Raw genomic sequence first — 23,300 nt, forward strand, 5'->3', positions numbered from 1 at the left:
TCTATAAATCTCTACGAATTTAGTTAATTTACATTTAAATTCAAAAAGTGTAACAAAACATAAGTAAATTGATCAGGGTCATTTCCTTTCTGTTAAAAAATACCACACGGGTAAAATTCCATTCCCGAAAATGATAAAACTGACTCATGATTTCATGATTATAGCACATTTTCATGTTATGAAAATACACCATGATTTTGGATCATGAATTCATGATTGGTTTTATGATTTGTGCGACCATAACGCGTTGATGCGTTACGATTTGTAATATCGACGTTTTTGGGCTCATGAAATCATGAGTCATCAAATCTGAAATCATGAGTCTTTTAACCTGAAATCATGAATCTAACTCATGAAAATGGGAGCTTTTTTATGAAGGTGGGATAAATTTGGTATCAAATCGATATTCAATTAATGAATTTAAATGGAAGCCTTTTGAGGCCATCAAAGATTCAATTTTTTTAATGTTTTCAGTTCAAACCTAAATCAGGGACATTCTTTCGTTCAACGCGTATCGCATTATACAGCTAGTGTTCGTATTTTCCAACCGTTTTTTTGCTGTTGTTTAAGCTTTCTTGCTCTAAATGCTTTTAATTAGATGAAAAATGAAATGATACCCACCAAATTATGTAAAGTATGGAAATTGAGCGTTTTCCAGGGTTGACACTTCTGACTGAAAATTTTAGTAGCTCGTACAAATTACTTAGTGTCGATCATTGTAGATAAAACAAGATTCTCCAGGATAGATGGAATCCAGTTCAGCATTTTAAATTGTTTTTTTTTTCAACCACTGACAACTGGAAGCACGAATTGCGGGTCTGTTGGTTCGACGCAAACGCCTTTGTCGGTAGTCCGTTTTCTTCTGCAATAGCAAGCTTAATGCTGGTAACTAAAATATTATCATTCCTATACATTTAAAAAATAATTGAATTACTTACAAATCAATTTTTTGGGAAAACCCTTTTTTGCACGTTATGGAAGACTAAACATTATAATTATGATCTGACAGATACACGTAACGCTTGTCGCAATCATGATTCACGATCATGGCTGCGGATATTGTGACTCATGATTTTAGACAATTTGATCATGAAATCATGAGTCATAATCATGATTTCATGAAATAATAAGGATCATGAATTCATGATTTTCAAATCATGAAAGCGGTAAGGGATTTGTTTCCGTGCAGTGAGTTTAACCATTGCCTAGCGGTAATGTTTGCTAGTCAAATGTTGAATTCAATAAATTCGGCTCCGTAAGTGTGTGTGTATAACGATCGTCATATATGTTGGGTAGTTTAATCACCGACGAACCGACGTGTCACTGGCGCTCTCTGATTGTCTCACACTTTTTAACGGTAATTCGCTTTTGCGGGCGATCGCTCCTGTCAAATGAGCTAAGACACAACTCCGCTGCAATGTTGATACATGTAGGTTGGTGGCTGAGCTATGAACACTTCGCGAGCCATTATGGGGGTGGCGGTAGTGTTCGATGATTTTTCATCATGGCGTCGTGGGCAGCAAATTTGAATTATTTTCTATGGAGCGACACGTCGGTGGTTTAATTATAACGTGTATCGAACTTTTTGGACGCGAGTTGGCGCCACATGTGGGGTGCCAGGATTTCGTGAGAGTGAATCATATTGTTAATATAAATAGTATATTTGATAAAAGTGTTGCAGTCAAATGAGCAAACAGCAACATGGTGTGCGAAACATAGAGCGAGTAGGCACAATGCTAGAAGAATGAAAACTTCCACAGCAACCTCGTATAGCTCTTCAACTGCTTCAGTGTGCGTCAATTTCGATATGGTGCACCGGCATGGTCCCGCCAGATACAGTTCAACGAGCTATAACAAATTTATTGTACATTTCCACAAAAATATGCCTACCACACTTCTACTACAACATTTGATTTTCCGTTTGCATTCGATTAATAATAATCGATTAAGTTTGCAAAAAAAACATCAAGCATCCCTGTTTTTTTTTTCATGATGACATTTTGAAGTGTGTGTAAAACGATCGTCATATTTTGGGTAGTTCGATTTACGTGTGTATCGATCCTTTTGGACGCGAGTTGGCGCCACATGTGGTGTCGCCAAAATTTCGTGAGAGTGAATCATATTGTTAATATAGTATATTTGGTATAAGGCAGCTGTAGTTGCAGGAAGAAGTATCAGTCAGTAAACCGCCATGGGATAAAGAAAACTTTAGTCTTGTGTTTTCTTTGTGAGGGAGCTCCTCTTAGCGTTGTGCGTTCAATGGAGATAAAAATTGCGAGCATAAACAAATTGTGAGCATAAAGCTTGAAGTAAAAAAATGTTTATCCCGGGTATCCCGGGATTTTTGGGATTTCCTAAATCCCGGGATTTTTCGTCCCGGGATGTCCCGGGATGGAAATTCTATACAGCTATGGCAGCTATAGAGCCCGAAATCCTCGCCTGTTGCTCGGATATTATCCGTGATCCATCAACTACTGGTCAGTACACTGTCACTGTCGGACTGAAATTTCAGATCTTTCAAACAAGATTGCCGCTTTCCGCCAAGCACGAGGAAAATCTTGTAATAGAAGTTTCAACAGACAGCGAGGCACTCGTAGCACTTTCCGAGAACCTTATCCGTTTTGCTACTACCAAAGACGGTTCAGCGCTGCTGCGAATAATTGCTACGAACCACGCCAGTTCAATCCAAAAAAAACAAATACCACTGCAATCGACGACGGGCTGACGTAGTGAAATCAGTCAATCCCGTCTTATGATCCACGATCCGGCAATCAACTATTAGTTTCTAATCGACACAGGCGCAGACTTGTCGGTCCATCCATGTTCACCGAGCCGTGGACTAAAAACAACTTCGGGAATGAGGTACGCTGCAAATGGTTTCTGCATTGTAACTTAAGGCACTGAAATTTGCAATCCGACGTTTGGTCCACGGATGAATTTCTCTTGGCAGTTCATCCTAGCGGATGTAACATCTCCTATCCTAGGCGTGAATTTTCTGAAACATTACGACCTTATGGTGGACTTACGAGGCAAATGATTGAAAACTGAAAGCTTTTTCCAGATGTAGTGATTACGGTGGCTTGCTCAATGAATTTTCCGACTTAGCAGGGCCGCCTTTACCGAAACAAGAAGTGCGACACAACGTAAAGTATACCATCAACATAGATGGTTCTCCGTACCATTCCAAGTTCCGTATGCTCCCGCCGCATAAGCTCGAGACTTTTCGAAAGGAGTTGCAGCAGTTTCTCGAACTCGGCTATTGTACTTCCAGTTGAAAACCGAAGTGAGCTCTCGCGACAATCGAGTTTTCTCCCGTTTCCTTTTGTCGCAACTACGTCGCGACTAGTGCGCATCATGGCGCACGGCGGTGGCATAGATGCGCACTAGTCGCGACGTAGTTGCGACAAAAGGAAACGGGAGAAAACTCGATTGTCGCGACAGCTCACTTCGGTTTTCAACTGGAAGCACAATACATTCGGCCTTTGAAAAGTCCGTTTTCGAGCCCTGTCCGTGTCCATCTAGCTACAAAAAGGAAAAACCAAGTACAGACTAGTAGGCGATTACAAAAGGCTGAACGACTGTATTGTGCCATGCAACAAAATGACAACTTTCGCAATCATTTTCCAAGGCTTCCTCAGATATGCAAAATTTATTATAAATAATAAAGCATTCACTGCCACAATCCACCACGAGGTGGACAAATTTTCGAAGATTTTTTTCTGGAGGTATGTTTTTCTTAGGCGACTATCTGGCCCTTATTTTTGGAGGAGTAAATTTTTTATGCGCTGCTGAATCCCAACTTCCTCTGCGTAAGCTCGTGCCATCAAATAAGAAAAACGATAAAACACCAGTTGAGTGGAATAACGATGCTGAAGTTGCTTTCCAGGAATGTAAGCGGGCTCTGATTGAAGCTACAGTGCTAGATTACCACGACCAGCACGCTCAACTGTCTATTAATGGTTGACGCCTCCGATTTAGCTGAGAAGCTGTACTGCAGCAATTTTCGAATAACACTTGGAGGCCTGCGGGTTATTTGTCCGTTAATAGTTCAATGATCGCGAACGTCGATACTCAACCTACAATCGAGAGCTACTCGCAGTTTACCTCGGGATAAAACACTTCAAAGATGTAATTAAAGGTTGTAACACGATTACCTTTACGGATCATAAGCCACTGACATTTGCATTCAAACAAGATGCTAACAAACCAACACCACGGCAGCAATGGTTACTAAGTTTTATCCGAAAACATTCCCGCAGACATCTTATCCATGGATAAGATCTGCAGGATAGAAGGAATCGTCCTGCCTGCTGCGGTCGACTTCAGGGACGTTACCAGGAAACAAGAAACCGATAAGCAGTTACAGAGCTGGCAGAAAAATAATCCAGACGTTAGAAAGTTTAAAAGCTAAAGTAAAAAGTATGGTACAGATTTGTATTGTCAGCAGCAAGGAGAAAAAAATTGCCTTTGTATTCTTCGTTACTACCAGAAAATCATTTCCGACCGAATACTTCGCATGACTCACACTGGAGTAAAATCGCGGGCAGCAGGGACCATGTCCAAGGGCTTGACGACCCCTCCCCAGCCGTCTGTGAGTCAGGGGGTTCTGCCTAGGAGGTGGTGGGGTTAACAGGGGGCGCTGTTAATTCCCTCCCAAAAACCACATATCCGCAAGCAAACCTTATCAAGCGACCGTGTGCCGCTTAAAGCATACAAGCCCCTAACCCCGAATCCCAAGGTGTCAGGCGACCCGTGCCGAAGGGATGAATGGCCTGGGGGGTGAAACAATTAGCCAGGTCGTTAACGGAGCCTGTGGAGGTTCCACAGAGTGAGGGCTGCTTCGGCGGCAAGCGGGTGGCAGTGGGTGGTACCCACACACCCCAAGTGGTGCACATGTGGTGCAAGCGAATGGAAGTTGGGGTATTACTCGTAATACCCCCACAGAATCGAGGGACCGAGTGTATGGGTGAGCACACAAGTAAGTCTCGCATGGTACGCATGGTCGGTAGTGTTAGAATGACTGAAGTCTGGTGAGGCCTGGCAGGAGTGTCAGGGGCAGATACCTCTGCGGCACCTCAGAAGTAGGGGACACAGAAAGTCTCGCTGCGTCTGGCAGGAGTGTCGGGGTTGATGCTTCTGCGGCACCTCAGAAATCGGAGACATGTAAGGTAGTGGTGTGACCCCGTCCCAGGATGGGGAGACCACCACATTGGCTGAGGACTACCTGGGCCTCGAAACGTCAATGGGTGGGTGCTACCGGCATAGTACCTTATGGAGTCCTATTGACAGTATCAAAGCCCGGGTAGGTGAGTGTTAGGCACGCTTGACGTGCCGGGTGTTCCACGCCCAAACGATGCACAGGAGGTGCACAGAGTGGATAAAATGGGAGATGGGGTATTACAACCCCCACTGAGTGAGTGACTGAATGTCAAAGAGAGTGGTGCACAAGTGGTGCAAGCGATTGGGACTGAATGTATGAGCGAGCACACAAGTTAGACTCGCATGGTACGTATGGTCCAGAGTGGCTGCTTAGGCAGTGGTGTGATCCGGCTGCCAGGGACGGAATGAGTGAAGTCTCGCTAGGCCTGGCAGGAGTGTCGGGGGCAGATACCTCTGCGGCACCTCAGAAGTAGGGGACACGAAAGTCTCGCTATGACTGGCAGGAGTGTCAGGGGGTTGATGCCTCTGCGGCACCTCAGAAATAGGAGACATGAAAGGGTCTGCCTCGTAGCTGAGGTAGGAGCAGCATAGGAGCCACCAACCTAGGGTCACCTCTGGCTTGGCAAACAAGTGGTGCCACCCTGTTGCAGGATGGGGTGAACACCACACTGAGTGAGGACTGCCTATGCTGTGAGATGGCGGCATGGGTACCCCTGCAAGGTACCCGTTGTACCCTTGCAGTCATTCAAGCGGCATAGGTAGGTGGAGTGTTGGGGCACATGTGGTGCCAGTGTGTCTTGTGCAAATGTGTTGCATGGGGAGTGTCGAAGAGTTGAGGCGCATACGTGCACTTGTGTACGTCATGGAGGGGCGCAATGCCCAATAGTCATCCCCGAAGTATTGCTTAATTGCGGGCCGGGGAATGACTGGAGAAGGAAGGAGTTGGTTTTAGTGGGTCGGGAGTGGTGATCCCATATCCCACACTACCTGGGTTCGCCTCCCAGGTGTCTGTTTGCTGATTTCCATTACCTTGGTTAAAAAAAAAAAAAAAAAAAAAACACTGGAGTAAAATCAACGCAGGGTCAAGTATTACAAAATACGGCTGGCAAGGAATAAAAAAAAATGTTTCGAACTGGATACGCGCTTGCAATGAATGCCAAAGAAACCACAAAGTCAACACCGAGCAGAATTTAAATTATCGCCGAAAGGTTCCAGCACGTGCAGATTGACATCTCCTCGCTATATCCTCACCATGATGGATCGTTCTAGCAGATAGCTGAAACTGTCGCCAAAGCTTCCGTCGAAACATGGGTGTCAAGGTTCGGAACCCCAACACAATTGACTTCCGACCAAGGACGTCAATTTTAGTCTCAACTGATTAAGGAACTGTCCGTCCTGCTAGGATTAGAACAAATGGAACTACATCATATCACCCACAAGCTAACGGGATGATTGAGTGTTGGCATCGATCACTTAAAACGGCTCTAGAATCATACAAATCTGGTTGGACCGATGCTCTTCCACTTGCACGCATTCCCGAAGTGATGATCGAGAAGAAATCCGTTTATGGACCATCCGAAACATACGTAGCCAATCTAAGAGAAAAAAATGTCCATCGAATAACTAAAAGCGGACTTCATGTACGTTTCCGAATTCAATGAGATTTTTTTCAGCAAGGGGGAGTACTGCGGTGCCCCGCAGGCAGAGTAATACTAGCCGCACAACATACACACCATTCAACAACGTTATCAAAACTTCCCCGATAATAAAACTGAAGCCCCAATAAATATAAGTGTTTTCTAGCTCTATTATTCTACGCTCCTCAGGACAAAGAATAAAAAAGCAAGAAGAAACAAGGAACATAAAAAGAGGAAAAATAAGAATGAAGAATAAAAAATGAAGAATAAATAGCATAGAATAAATGAGGAAGAAAGAGAAGGAATAAGGTAGAAGATAGAAGAAAGGAGGATGAATGAGGAATAAAAAATAAAGAAAGAAAAAGGAAGAAAAAAAGCAAAATAAGAATGAAGAATAAAGAATGAAAAAATAAAAATGAAAAATGAAGAAAAAATAATAAAAAGTAAAGAAAGAAGAAGAAAGGTAAGAAACAATAAGGAAGAAGTAAGAAGACCAAAAAATGGAGAAGAGAAAATATAAAACTTATCTTGACAAGAATGAATAATTATAAAGTCGTGTTGATTTTATGCAGTTATCAAATTGCTTGTGCTGTAAAGAATAGGAAAATGAAGATTCCATATCAAAAATGAAAAACAAAACAAAATTTGCAAGTAAAGGTGTAAAATTGCCACTCTAGAAATAACGAGTACGATTCTTGGTCCGCTCTAGAACGTTTAGACACAATGATAATCTATGCCAAGCTAAGTCAAGAAAATTCCCAACCTGAGCGATTCCCTTGGCCGGAGCAAGAATCGACTTATATTTCACATTAATATGGTAATATCCAAGAATTACGTCAACTTCTTTATGAAGTAGGACTGTATAAGGAGCTACATATAGTAAATATCAAATTTATAAAAATTAATGAGACATTTTTTTATACCTCAGGTTTAAGTGCATCGTACCGTACCCACCCAACAGCGAGTACGAGCTGGAACTCCGCGTCGGCGATCTGGTGCTGGTGCACAAAAAGCGTGATAATGGCTGGTACAAGGGCACCCACCAGCGCTCCGGTAAAACCGGCCTGTTTCCGGCGTCCTTCGTTGAGCCTGCGGACAAATGACATCGGCACTAGAATGTAGTTGGGGATACTCGAACGAATCTGGTTAGTCTATGTTTTCTTTACTTATAACGCAAGCGGTGTTTTAGATTTTAAGTGCAACGGAAACAGTGGTATAATCAAAAGTCGGTATTATAATAATGAGGATCTTCTGTTGTGATGAGTCAACATGTTTTTTTGTCTCTGTAAAAGTGGTACTAGAGTTTAGGTGAAACTATTTAGCAATCCTTAGGCAACTGTTAAGAAATAGTATGATCGAAACAAAATATAGGACAAACATTAAATTAGGCCAACAAAAAGTGCAAATTTGTACCTAATTTTTATCTTATTGGGTCTTTTAAAGTCTGAATCGTAAAGTTAAATAAAACCGTTTTAGGAAAGTTAAACTTAAATCCTGATGATGATATAATCAACCCGCACCAGTTTGTAATCAATCGTTAGCATGCAATACTGATTAGATACAAAAAATGAAAAGCATCGTTTCCGAAAAAATACTGTCTAGCTGTCATTTATGTCTGTCTTTTCTCAAGATTCTCGTAATTCTGTCTTAATATAGGTTTAAAAAGATCCAAACTCATTCCGCTTATTCGAGCAAACAAGCATATTGTTGTATGTATACAAATTTTCTCAATCGTCATATTCTAACCTCTACATTTGATGTTGTGTTTGAATTATGTGAACACTTTCTGTACAGATACAGCAACAAACATTTTCGATGAACAATAGCACAAACTGAAAGCATTTATAATACTCTACTCTAATAGCAAAATCTAATAATCACACGACATGTATGTACAATTAGACGTATAAATGAGAATATTTCACGTAGGTCGAGATCCAATGGTTTACTTTCGTGGATCATGATTTAAGGAGCGACCGACTGGAAATTTCTCAGCTTTTGCGTCTGATGTTTAAGATGGAGATGTTGTATGAACGTTACAATCTAACGCAATAGCCAAATCTATATCAACAGTGAGAAATAATATGAAACTCAAAAGAAAAGTATTGTCTAACAAGCATACTACTAATACTACACTGAGAAATGTTTATGTTCATCTGCAACAATATAGAAAAATCAAACAAAACAGTATAATATTTGCATGAGCATCTATGAAAAGATATAAAACAATTACTGTGCGAGTGACACAACTTGTGCATGCTGAACTCATATTCGTTTTTGATTGAGAAAACTTTAGAGTATTTACTGTTTTCTAGTAAACTATTAAAGCATTACTGAAACAATAAAAAATAAAACAAAATTGTTAGCGAAACGAAGTTTATTCACACGAGAAAAAAAAACAGAACCAAACACGACTTACGGAAAGGTCTCACACGTTCATTAGCTCGCTAGGAGGGGATATATTAGTGGAAACTACCTATTGATAAAACAAATCATGGTCGCACTGATTCGGTACAGGGTGAATTTATCTAGAATTGCCAGAAAATTGCAAATGTCGTTTATGTTAGACAAGTTTAAACATTGGAAGCAGCACAAGTAGGAAAAAAATTCAGAGCCTTTTTTATTCAAAAGTGAAAAAATGAACTTTGATCGGACGGCATCGGATTGGGTATAGCGTTAGAATTTGGAAGCATTTTGGAAAAGAAAGTTTCCGGTTTGGAGAAACCCTTAAGTAGCGTAGCATAGAAGCATGTGATTCGCACCGAGATGGGGGATGTTTGGTAAAGAGACTATATTTTGGGAAAGTTTGGATACGAAAATGTCGAATGAAAATCAGTTATGACAGCATGAACCGATGAGAAATAGTGTCAGAAAACAGGTATACTCGTACTTTGAAAATAAATTACTTATGAAGAAAACAGATTAAAATTTTAACAAAATATCACATGTCCAATTCATCACTTAGAACTTATTTGCATGGAAAGAAAGGCAAAGGCAAGAAAAGAGCCGTAATTTCTTCCAAAACCAGCTCGCATTTGATAAACTATTCAAAAGCGTCAAAAACGCCGTAAAACATTAAAATCAATAATTGTTGCAATCATTACGCATGTTGATAGTTTCTATTTACTTACTTCACTTACTTCACGATTTGTTACCCAATCTGCATACATTTCTTTTATTCGTTTATTTTGCACCCGATTCCCCCAGCGTTCCGTCGATTTAGTTTTCCGTTTCTAGGTTAGGTGATCTCCATGTGGCCTTGTGTATATCTTTGCGGTGCGGATAGGTGTATCATTTACGGTTTCATTCTGGGTCAACTGGGATCTTACGGCACTCTATGAAACAGAAAACTACCAAGAATTTAAAAATTTCCAGAAACCATCCGGTAAATCACCGGGCTTGAAGTTCTCAGATCTTCCTGTGGACCGGCAGGTCTTTGAGTCATCAAAGAACCAAATCATTCCTGAGTCTTCGAAGATCCTGAATAAGTTTGATTCTAAAAAAAATGCCCGGTATATCAACGGACTTAACTTTCTCAGGGATTTACATGAACCAGAATGCCTCTGGACGGTCAAAGGAACAAAACCTTCAATGGACTTCGAAAACCCAGAATAAATTTGGTCCACAAAAGATCAGACACATTCTAGATCTTCAAAAGACGATGGGAAGAATAGTGATTTGGCGATAAATTAAATCATATTCCTTTTATTCACTGAGTTGAAAGTGATAATAAACGCAATATTGATATTGCATACTTCCATGTCTTGTCACGGAACAAATATTTTTTGAGATTTTTGTAGCATGCCATTCATCCTGGAGTTTCTATAGATATTGAAAGGTGCAGATATGTAAACATCGCGTGACATCTTCTTCTTCTTCTTCTTATTGGCGTTACATCCCCACACTGGGACAGAGCCGCCTCGCAGCTTAGTGTTTATTAAGCACTTCCACAGTTATTAACTGCGAGGTTTCTAAGCCAGGTTACCCTTTTTGCATTCGTATATCATGAGGCTAGCACGATGATACTTTTATGCCCAGGGAAGTCAAGTCCAATCCGAAAATTGCCTAGACCGGCACCGGGAATCGAACCCAGCCACCCTCAGCATGGTCTTGCTTTGTAGCCGCGCGTCTTACCGCACGGCTAAGGAGGGCCCCGCGTGACATATCTCATTGAAAATGAGAAATTGCAGTACTGCGCGACATCATACAATCGGGAGGCACTCTGAGATTCGGTAAATGATCCACTCATACTCAAGAGCAATGCAACATCACATAATCGGATATCCGTGACGCACACTACCTGAGATCAACTAAACAGCAGGGGTTGGAGACATAACTACATTTATTACAAGAGATAATCAAAATAACGTTATTCTGTTTATTGTTCTATCGTACATTGATTCGATGGCCAATTTGAATAATCATTAGTTGGCCTAAATTGCTCACTACCGCAACATGGTACATTTCAGGTTGCAGTGATCCCCAAAGTGCGGCCCGCGGTCTGCTTGCGGCCCTCCAAGCCTTTTCGTGCAGCCCGCGAAGGATTTCAGAGAATACACTACATGTGGCCCATTGTTAAGTATTATACATAAAATGATTTGTTCGTTGCATTCGAGTATTATATCAAGTTCGCACCATTATGTTGTCGACGTACCATTGAATCGTGTTATCAACGTGATTAAAGAAATTCATCACTTCATAAATATTACGTAGGTTAACCGCAAAATACTTCGAGGTTACTGCCCTGGGCTATAAAAATAGCAAGTGTGTGTTTTTTTCCCCCGAACTTAATGTTGAACTTCATGTAGGAATAATGTTGCCTTACACTTCTTCGTAGCAAGGATGCATTTACTCTTAAAAATAAGTAAGGGCTCGGCAAAATTAAACTGAAAAATTTCCGGATAATGAACTCCAGGAAACACGTTGAGTATCAACTATCATGTCAACGTAATTTTAGCTACGGAAAATTTTGAACAAAATCAAGATTTTTTCCATGCTTCGATTTTGACGAAGAGAAGGTTTCAGAAAACTCAATTGATAGGATTTTTTTTCGAAATTGGTTGAAACAAAATGGCGTCTTTGGGAATGTTGTCAGAAATAAGGTCAATTAACCCAAAAAATATGGTATACAATGGATAACTTTGCATTGTTGTTTTTTAAGTAACAATATTCTATAAACTTATTCAGTACATAATAATACAGCATTTAACTAAAAAATTACAACAATAATTTCAATTCATAGAAGGAAATTAGAGACAAATAAAATACATATTGTTCACACCAAAAAATTTCGCAAGGTTGCAAAAAGTGGAAGCCAAATCAATGCACATTCAAAAGATAAGCTTCAAAGCTTTCTGTTCCAAGTGCTTTCATTTGTATATTGATGTATCCTCGTCAGATATTTGATATTTGAAAATAATTATTTTTTTTTTTTTTTTTTTGTTTTTGTGGTGGTTACAATGGCAGCTGTCCCTTGCTATTAATCTACACTGTACCCCGCCCATATTGGCTTCTATGAGCCTCCCGTTTTTCATCATCACACAGACGTTCCTAAGCGATGTTGCTCATGTGGTCACTGTTATGGGCCGTGTTGATGAAAACAAGGATTTGTATAACAACCCACCCCCATCATTATAAGCAAACTACCATTGTCAAACTACCATCACTAACATCAACATCACTCTTTTCATCTTCTTTACATTTACAAAACTATATAAGTTTTTCTGCCACTACGAATAATTTCACTCAGTATAAGCAATGAAATCACGCATAATATTCACCTACTATCATTACGTTAATTGATCATTAAAAATTATTGCGGTCACTATCACCGTAGCGTTCTTTCTTCACATTCACAACTCCTCCACTATCTTAACTCCCTTAAGCAGGAAACCAGCCTCAGAAACGAGTCACCGAAAAATAACCAAACCGTCAAAACCAAATTACTAAATCGTGGGAACCATATTTGTTCATAATTCCGTTCAACTTTTCCAAATTCACGTCACGATTTATACTATGTTTACACTAGGGCCTTGTAACATGTTATTCGGCTATCTTGATGAGCTTTATTTTGTCGTAAATTTGAATAACATGTTATTCAGGCTGTAGTGCAAACATAGTATTAATAAGTATATAAGTCACTGCTCACGATTTTGTTGAACATAAATTGCAGTCGTGTGTTTAATGATGAGTCGATTCACTTAATGTAGACCCATGACTGCCAACACCATCTAACACCGCTACATCAATTTCTTCATCAACTTTATTTTGCACTTCTCAGTAAACATCCTAACCAACACTTCAGCATAATTTTCCACCTATTTCCTAAATCAATTTTTGGGTTATTGTTTTGATATAATATACACACACACTCACAGAAACATATATACATTTTTTGTTTATATAACAAAGTATGGTTATCATTTACAAAGTAAACAATTAAGATATATACATTTAGGCAATGGTATAAAAATATGATAAAGTTATAAGTTATTTGCACTTACCATGTATGTATTCTTTTTATTTACTTACCACTTATTAGCATTAATAAGTGTTTAACGTTCCAGATTCTTCCGATTCCTGACGATATTAGTAGGATCATGCTGCATTTGGTGTTGGCTCGGAATCTTGTTAATTTCGAAGCTCCATCATAATTTATTATAGTTGAGATCGGGTTAGTGAGGAAAATAATGAAAAGAATGAATATTAGTAAATGTCATTTTATTATTTGGGATTAAGGTGAAGGTGGGTTGAGTACCAAAACAAAGCTTTGATAGTATTGGTACAGTAAAAACTTTCATATACTGTATTAGTGTTGGTGTCGTATTTATAAAAAACAAAGAATATTAGTAGGGTGGTTCAAAAAACGACCCAGCACCATCACGCTCACTCTATTCCGTCCCATGCTCCGAGTGTCCTAAAAAAACCGATTTGAACAAAAACTGGTTGAGCGCAAGCCGGTTCAAGTTTGTATGAAAACTAGAATGGGAAACTAAACCTTTTATTACACTGATTACGGCGCTTTCCCCCCAAACGCTGGCGAAAAGAGAACCCACATTGCTGAAAGCAACATTCCAGAGACTTCAGTGAACGAAAACCGCACCGCAGGAAAGATCCATTGATTACGTAACGCAAATATAGCATTTTATACTCACCCTTATGTCACACTTTTTGTATGAAGTATCTGGGCCTGGTACGATAGTGTAGACTAGACTAGACTAGAAGTATCTGCCCCTGAATTCAATATGGATTGTCTATGGAGTTGAAGCTCTTAAATATTTCATCCCGTCATATGGTCTCCCCCTCGCCATCGCCCAATGACGGAGTGCCAGAATCAGAATAATGTTAAATTCAACCTCGCCATATCAACTGTCATACAAACCTGAAACGACCTGCGTACGGTAAGCTTATTCAAACTAGCCCAAACCATTGGATGACACCCAAATTATAAATCATAATCAACTGAGCGTGGCGAAGCAAAATTATTTTTTGAGCCACCCTACTTATTAATTTGCTGCTGCCGGTGCCGGTGCACCGCGGTGTTTACATTCGCTCCGCGATCAGTTTTTAATCATTTTTTTCGGGCAAAACTAGCAGTTTATACTAAGTTTTCGGTTCAAATAAGTGACTGATTTCAAAAAGTGGTGCTTAATTTGCATTCTATCAACATTTCGGGCTGCTCATGTGCGGAGAAGTGAGTAAAAACTTGATTTTTCCAATGCCCTTTGAGAAGAAGTGAAGTGCAGTGATGAACCCAACAAATCGCGGACGGCTATTAAATTGGCACGAAACTGCTAATTTATGCTACAATTCGAGCCGGAATACATAGGATTCATTGAAGAAACATGTTCATTATCACGGGAAGTAAGGAAATATGCTGTGAACAGGTTAGTAATTTGAATAATTAACTTTTGTTCGATGCATTCGAATGTTGGTGGGAGAGGAGTGCGGGAGGTGTGGGGTTGGCCCGTGGAAGTTCCGGTGCCATATTGGCTGCCATCGTGGTACTCTTCCAACTATGTCCTTAATGGGATTCTCAAATTAGTGTAGTGTTATATTTAATATCAGTCGGATTTAATTAAGTAGCTTGTTTTTTTTTCTAATTTCAGTTAAAGATTTATATAATAAGTGATTAATTTGGTTACAGCATAGCTGGGCCTTTCGACGATAATATCGATTTATTGAATAATTTTTCCTCAATGTGGTCCACGTTGTATTGTAACTAATCTAGCAGGAAATAATGAGCACTCCATTTTATAACTTACTAGCTTTATGTACCCGGCCTTGCTCGGAATTGCCAGTTTGATTCGCAGTTTTTTTTTCACAATCGGAAAATGAATAAACCAATTGGTCAACAGGATAATTGCGTTTTCTTATCGATACTTCATCATTTGATCAGAAGAAGGCAGATTTCATTTGAAAACATTGACTGGTTTTGAAGAAGGGAGCAAACCCATAATCGCCATATTCCGGGCAAACGTTTATTTCTAAAGAAGGAAAAACATCCACCGATGCCTTATTCCGGGCAAACGTCTATTTTTAAAGAAGGGATCACATTCACCATCCAGAAGGAAACACATTAATCATTGCTTGTCACTGGGCAACCATAATTTCGATAAATGGTTAAATTGATCGATAACTAAACAATACAATAATGGGTTCAGAAGTTAGGCTGGAGCATACACACAAACATACAAACATTGAGTTTTATATATCTCGGGTACTTATTCAAAAGGACGTATGTGATTTTGTAAACAAAGATGCATACGTCGATTTGTCAAATATGATGGCACTCCTACGCAAACCAACACAACGAACATGTAGCCGAAACCTCCCCTACCTGTATGTGGCGATGGTTTGCGTGGGAGTGCTATCAGATTGCAGAAAATCAACGTTTAAATTTTTGTTTACAAAATCACATACGTCACATACGTTGAATAAGTATCCGAGATATATAGATAGCTAATAGCTATATGTATTCGGCTTTGCTAGGGACTGAAAAGTAAATTATTCAATTAAAATGTCCAATGTTGTAGCACAAAACCCACAGAGGTAGATCTACCGCTCATAGAATTGTTCCTTTGTATCAATCTATTTTATATATTTGTTTGGCCCTTCTACCTTTTCAATAAACATCTTCCAAAAATAGAGAATAAGTGTACCAAATCTGGTTGTAATTTATCCTGGGAGTTACACTGAATTGCTCATTTTTTTTAAAGACAACCCCTTCCCCCATAACTTCCCTTTTTCCCCATGACCCTCCCACCTCCTTTGTTATCTTCTCCTTGGGATAGAAAATGTGTACACCAATTTTGGTTGAAATCGGTCCTGGGAGTTAGGTGTTACACTGAATTGCTCTTTTCTAAATACAACCCTTCCCCTTACCCTCCCTTTTTCCCAATGATCATACCACCCTTTGTTATTTTCTCCTTAGGATAGAGAATGTGTGTACCAAATTTGGATGAAATCGGTCCAGGGGTTCAAAAGATACACTGAATTGCTTGTTTTCTGAACAATACCCCTCCCCCCAGCCCCCCCCCCCCTTTCCCAAATTACACTTCCATATGATCGACTACTCTTAGTGAATATGTGTACAAAATTTGGTTGATATGGGTACTGGGGGTTGGGAGTTACACTGAATTGCTCGTTTTATAAAGACAACCCCTCCCCCCATACCCCCCCTTTTTTTACAATGACCGCCCCACCCCCTTTGTTATCTTTTGTTTAGGGTAGAGAATGTTTGTATCAAATTTGGTTGAAATCGGGGCAGGGGTTCAGAATTTACTCTGAATTACCCGTTTTCTGAACCATACCCTCCCTCCAGACCCTCCCCCTTTCAAAGATTACACTCTCATATGGTTGTCTCCTTATAGTGAATATGTGGACAAAATTTGATTGAAATCGGTCCTAGGAGATGCAAGTTACACATAATTGTTCGTTTTCTAAACAAAACCCCTCCCCCTTTTCTCAATGAACCTCCCACCCCTTTGTCAACTTCCCTGAGGATAGAGAACGCGTGTTCCAAATTTGGTTGAATTCGGCCAAGTGGTTCAGAAGTAGTTAGCGAACATACATACATAGATTGATTTTTATATATATAGATAGATTTTTAAATAAACGTTGACTACGATCAAATTATGAGAAGTCTCTTCTAAAGTAACTCTCTAGTACAGGATGCTAGACTTGGATAAGCTAAATAGTATCTTCAAAACTATGTTGCATAGGCCATTAAACTACGTAGCCAATGTTGAATACATTCAAATGAATTATAGATTGTTGTGAAAGGAGGTGTCTGTATCGATTACCTATTTTGACATTATTCAGTTACAACACAATAGGAGGCTAAGCACAATTGACTGACTATTAAAAGGCTCTTTATTCAATAAATTCAGTCGAATTGTACCACACCTCCCTTAGCTTCTATCCGCGACATGTAGTACGCACCCTGTCGGTCATTGAGGAAACCGAATAGTAGTATACGAACTTACAATTCAATTCCCAAAATCTATATCACTTTCTTCATGTGTATTCAAATAGATTCCAACCCCCAGTTCGTAGACTCCTACAAGCACAGATTACAGTTCTCCTAAAATATATCAATATTTGTGGAGAATTATAATCCAAAGCCCAGGGGATATTTGAAAATAATTATTTTTCTGAAAGATAAATATTCACGGTAAAAAATTAAGTGCTTTTAATATTATATAATATCTAAAAATGTATTCCTTCATCTAAGATTTGAATCTGAAACCATTTAGAATATGGATTGAAATTATATTATATGCAAATTGAGGAATAATAATGTATAATTTGATCGATTTATGTTGCCCTTTTTTATTTAAAAAAAAATCACCGTTTTTGACCAGAGGCAGCACAGACTGAACACTTAACATCTAGTATGAGACAACGGACAGGACATTAACACAACACCCAGTGGACCAGTGAAGAACTTCTCGCTTTACGAAAAGTTTTCTCCGTCGCTAACCGCACGGCCACGACATTGAACAACAATTAGTCCGTTTTAGGTATATTTCTAACTATGTAATTTAAATTCAATGGAATACCTTTTTTCATTGAAATTTTTTTTACCCTAGACCGCATTTAACCCTTCCCAACAAACATTTATCTCGTGTTTTTGTCTCAGGCAATTTTTTCACTTACTTAACCCTTAAAGGCGCAAGGCGATTTTTTTAGAAATCGTCGAAAATATTTTTAACGTAAACAACCATCAAAACCATTAACATTAAACGTATTTTCGGTTTGTTGTTTTAAAACAACATTGCGCATTTAAGGGTTAAGATCGATTTTCAAATATTTTTGAAGACTATAACCACCGGTGCTTGAAACTCTGTGAATTTTCTGAACAGTATATTTTTTTTAGCAAGGGCACTGGTTTTATTGGTTTTGGACGAGCCAAACATAGTCAACACACAGACAAACAGACGTAACAGCTAGAACAATTTGTTTTAAAGTCCATTGCCCAGTTACTAAACACCACTTCACGTGCATGTTGCACGGCATAAAGTTTAGTACGACAATGTCAACAGAAGGCGCTAGTGTAAGATGTCAAATACAAAGGTATACGATGTGCGCGCCCTGGATGTGAAAATCGCAAGCAGTTGAATTTTAAACGACCGTTAAGCTTATCGTCGATGGGATTTATCAGTGTTACGTCTGTTTGTCTGTGGTCAACATTATGCTTCACTCCGAGTTTCGTTGTTGGTTTTCCAAATTTTTCTCAATTTATTTCAGGGGCTGTCCACAAACCACGTAGACCGAAATTTCACATTTTCGAACCCTCCCTCCCCCTAGTAGACTTTCGTAGGCTTTTCCGAAACCCCTCCCCCACCCCCTTGAAATCCACGTACACTTTATCAAATTTTACAAAATATATGTAATTGGAAAAAATATGGAAATCAACCACCTTTTCAGCAATTCAGCTATACAAATCCATTGTGAATATTACAGTAAAATTCAAATGTTGAACATTTCAAAGTTAAACTGAACAAAATCCAACACAATATCAATTATAAATTCAAAACGAAATCAAATTAAAATCACGATAAGGCCATTACAAATATTTAATTAACTTTTTGTCCTACTGGTCTCCGAAGGGTCAAGGGGGGGGGGATAATAAAAAATAAACATTAAAATCAAAAAAAACCTTAAACTTCTTAAACTTGTTAAAGAATGTTTTTAAAATCCTCAAAATCATCCGAATTTTATTTTGTCGCCCCCTCAAAATATTACTTTTTGGCTAAAAAAACCGAGGGGGGGAGACAAAATAGTTTTTAAATATGTGTATCGGCCTAATAAAGAAAAACAAAACGAGCTCAAATTCAATCCTCTGTCCGTAGCTCCTGAAACCAAATCTCGAAGCCAATTAATATAATTTCGCCACCGCCACCGGCACTTGCATCGGCGTGCCACTGCTTAACATCTGTTACGCATCTGAATTATTATTCTTCAAGCCAGTTCAAATTTGTAGAATACCCAAGAATTTTCAAAATTTCGTAGAAATTTCGAGTTTAAATTCCGAGAACATCAAGTCTACATTCCAATAAGTTTTTCGTGGAAATTCCATAGAATTTCCCGATTGATAACCTTTAAAGTTTCCAGGTAATACTCCAAAGAACTCTCCGTGATAATTCCGATGTTTTTCTAAATTCCAAAAATTTTCCCGTATAAATGTCGAGTAATTTTCCGTGAAAATTTAGAATTATTTCCCGTTGAACTTTAGCATGGTTTCCTACGATATTTTGAAAGTTCTCTTGCAAATTAGGAGCGATTTTCCGAGGAAATTCAAAAAAAAATCCTATGGAAATTCTAAAGAGTTTTTCAAATAATTTTCTGTGGAAATCATGGAGAATTTCAGTCGAATTTGTGGTGAATTTATCGTAAAAATTTCGAATAAATTTTCATGAAAATTACAAATGCTTTCTTCCAAGAATTACAATAATTTTCTTTTGTAGAAACTTAAAGAGTTTTTGGTAGGAAATTCAAATAATTTCTCGTGAAAGTTTACAACAATTTCTTTTCCCATCGACAATTCCAAAGAATTTGCATTAGAACTGCCGAAGAAACTGCCGTTAAGTTTCGAAGAATTTCGTTTACATATGTGTCCAAAGAATTTCCGAAAATAAGAAAAATTTCCTGGGGACTTCCCAGAAAATCTTTCAGTACATTCAAAGTTAATTGCCTATATGCCGGGTATTAAGCCACCCGGAGTGGAAATTAATTACTATGTCTGAAACTTGATTATGCATATGTACAACATGTGATAGATTTAGTTCGGAAAAGGTATTGGAGGGTAACCGCCCCTTCGGTGGGGTTTGATCCCACGACCCCAGTTCGCATGACAGGTGCTTTCCCTACTAAGCTACGAAGGACCTCCGTCGTCCACCGCAGCTTAGCGGGTACTGATGAAACCAAATTCCCAGCACCAGGTACCAGCCGATCTCTCGCAATACATTTTCAGAACTAACTCTCTCAAATGTATTTTTGTACACATCATGTCAACCAAGTAGGATGAGTATTTAGTATTGTCCGGCTCCTACACACTTGCTTCATCAGCAACGGCGCTCAATGAAGTAGGGTTGTGTGAGGTTGTGCCAGTTTGGTCGTCAGATCCCAACACGACCACACAAGCGAAGAGAGATCGCCACTCGAGATCAGTACATTCAAAGTTAATTGCCTATATGCCGGGTATTAAGCCACGCGGAGTGGAAATTAATTACTATGTCTGAAACTTGATTATGCATATGTACAACATGTGATAGATTTAGTTCGGAAAAGGTATTGGAGGGTAACCGCCCCTTCGGTGGGGTTTGATCCCACGACCCCAGTTCGCATGACAGGTGCTTTCCCTACTAAGCTACGAAGGACCTCCGTCGTCCACCGCAGCTTAGCGGGTACTGATGAAACCAAATTCCCAGCACCAGGTACCAGCCGATCTCTCGCAATACATTTTCAGAACTAACTCTCTCAAATGTATTTTTGTACACATCATGTCAACCAAGTAGGATGAGTATTTAGTATTGTCCGGCTCCTACACACTTGCTTCATCAGCAACGGCGCTCAATGAAGTAGGGTTGTGTGAGGTTGTGCCAGTTTGGTCGTCAGATCCCAACACGACCACACAAGCGAAGAGAGATCGCCACTCGAGATCAGTACATTCAAAGTTAATCTTTACCGGAAAGGTTTCTCGAGGAAATTTTGGAAAATTTCCCTTATAGCCTATTCAGATTGGGCTATTTATGACTTTGTTAAGTGAGAGGGTATCCAATTATTACGAGGTGTTCAGACTGCAGCAAGATAATATATCTTGACGTTTCCATGTTTCCTCATTTGCACGCTAATACAGTCGGAGTTCGCTGGTTGGGATTCTAATACTTGGGTCACTTTTTAGTTGAGCCTCCGCTGGTTGGGCCATGGCCCAACTAAAAAGCAACCGTACGTCAAAATTCAATGTAAACACGGAAAACGGGATTGGGCGTCACTGGACATCATTTGTGATGTTCAAGTCGAAATACACGTGTTCAAATGGCTGTCAGTTGCCCCAACTAAAAAACCAAATTCGTTAGTTGGGCCGAGGTCGTGGCCCAACCAGCGAATCGCGACTGTACAGGGTTGAATTTAAGGAGAGTTTTAAAATTTAATTTGCGAAATCAAGCATTTGTGTGGCGACAATTGAACATTTTTTTCTGATCAAAGTTTCTACGAAAAAAAAATATGAAAAGGAATTTTCGAAGAATATTTGAAGCTCTCATTAAGGATAATGAGCGAAGCTACATTCATTATATGGGTGCGTCGTTCTTCGGGGAATCAGACTATTCCTCAATTTATTTTTAAGTTTAAAAAGTATTTTGATTCTGTACTATGATCAAACGGAGATTTGATAAAAAAAATTTAGATACTTTTGGGAATTCTCACAAATATTGTAGTTCCAGTTGAAAACCGAAGTGAGCTCTCGCGACAATCAAGTTTTTTCCCATTTCCTTTTGTCGCAACTGCGTCGCGACTATAGTGCGCATGATGGCGCACAGCGATGGCATAGATGCGCACTAGTCGCGATGCAGTTGCGACATCAGGAAATAAGGGAAAACTCAATCGTCGCGAGAGCTCACTTCGGTTTTCAACTGGAAGTACAATAAATAAAAAAAGGACGATTGGACCTATTTTCAAGAAATATTATCGAACTAAAATGTATTTCCACCAGTATCTCCATGTATGAAGGGCAACTCAGCAATTTAATTTTTTTTCAAAAATGGAAACTGAACCATTGCGTTCTACTCGACAATCAATGATACAGCTTCTAACAAAATCGAATCGTGTGAATGTGATATAATTTAAACTGGATTTTGGATGAATTAATGCATTACCAATCCATGTTTTATTTAAGGTTATTCTACTTTATATATACATCCCATTCAAATCGTACAGTTGTCCCACGTGAAAAATGTTGAAATCCCAAGTATATTAAGCCATTCAAGGAGCAGAATTGAAACAATTTATGAAATCATGTTTATTCATCAAATATATTCGTTTTACAACCATTCCTACGTTTTAAATTGTCTTCCGCATTGGCCCTTGAACTTTGAAAATTTATTCGATTTGTTCTATTAAATCTAGGTTTAAGTTAAATACTTTATGTTAATTCTAGAGAGCATCTGTTTTTTAAACAATTCATGTTGAATAAGTGGAGAATAAATAATTATCATCATTATTTTTCAACATATAAAATGCTTTCCACAAAACCATCACAATCCGAGTTATTCTTCAGCGCTCAGAAGATTTCCATCTAACATGCATTCGACCCTGCTGCGACAGAAAGAGCATGACTGTCAACTACGAAACGAAATGAAAACAGAGAGAATTTTCTCTCTGGCAAAGAGAGCGTGACGCTTGTCAGTTTTGTTTTGTTGAATTTCTCCCTGCATTCCAGTTAGAACGAAAGCTCTCTCGTAATAATTATTGTTCGTAATAAATTCTTTTTAGTGGGTATCTTTTGACAGCGCAAAATGTATGGAATATTACGTAAATAATGACATCATAAAGCGTATTTACCCTGAAACGCCAATTATTATGTCATTAATGGCGTAATCTGAATAGGCTATTACAAGTTCCAAAGAATGTCTTTTGGAAATTCCAAAGACTTTTTCTTGGATATTCCAAAATGTTTCCTTTGTAAATTCTAAAAAAATTTCCGTTGAAGTACGACATAAAATCCCATAGAAATTCTAAAGAATCGGTAAATATAAGTCTTGCAAAAGAACGGAAAAATCTAAAAAAAAATCAAAAAAGTGAACTTTGCACAATGCTGCTGTATGAATTGTTTTCCAAAAATAAAATAAATAAATAAATAAAAAAGTCTACATAGAATTTTAGTATACCCCCGTCCCCCTTCGTAGACTAACGTAGACTTTTTCGAAACACCTCTCCCCCCTCCCTTAAGAGTCTACGTGGTTTATGGACACCCCAAACATTAAATGAATATATTTCGCG

At 38.9% G+C, this 23,300-nt stretch overlaps 1 protein-coding gene across 5 annotated transcripts in view; it reads left to right on the forward strand.

The window, feature by feature from the left end:
- The window catches only part of LOC134224844 (E3 ubiquitin-protein ligase SH3RF1), a 102,068-nt gene extending 92,343 nt beyond the window's left edge, over positions 1-9,725 (forward strand). For all 5 annotated transcript variants that reach the window (XM_062704465.1, XM_062704469.1, XM_062704467.1 and 2 more), the window contains exon 11: positions 7,726-9,725. In XM_062704465.1, the coding sequence (XP_062560449.1) occupies positions 7,726-7,900 (175 nt within the window). In that variant the 3' untranslated portion in view covers positions 7,901-9,725. The remainder of the gene's footprint in view (positions 1-7,725) is intronic.
- The last annotated feature ends 13,575 nt before the right edge of the window (positions 9,726-23,300 follow it).

This window comes from Armigeres subalbatus, chromosome 3 (genome assembly GCF_024139115.2).
Source record: "Armigeres subalbatus isolate Guangzhou_Male chromosome 3, GZ_Asu_2, whole genome shotgun sequence".
Lineage (NCBI taxonomy): Eukaryota > Metazoa > Arthropoda > Insecta > Diptera > Culicidae > Armigeres > Armigeres subalbatus.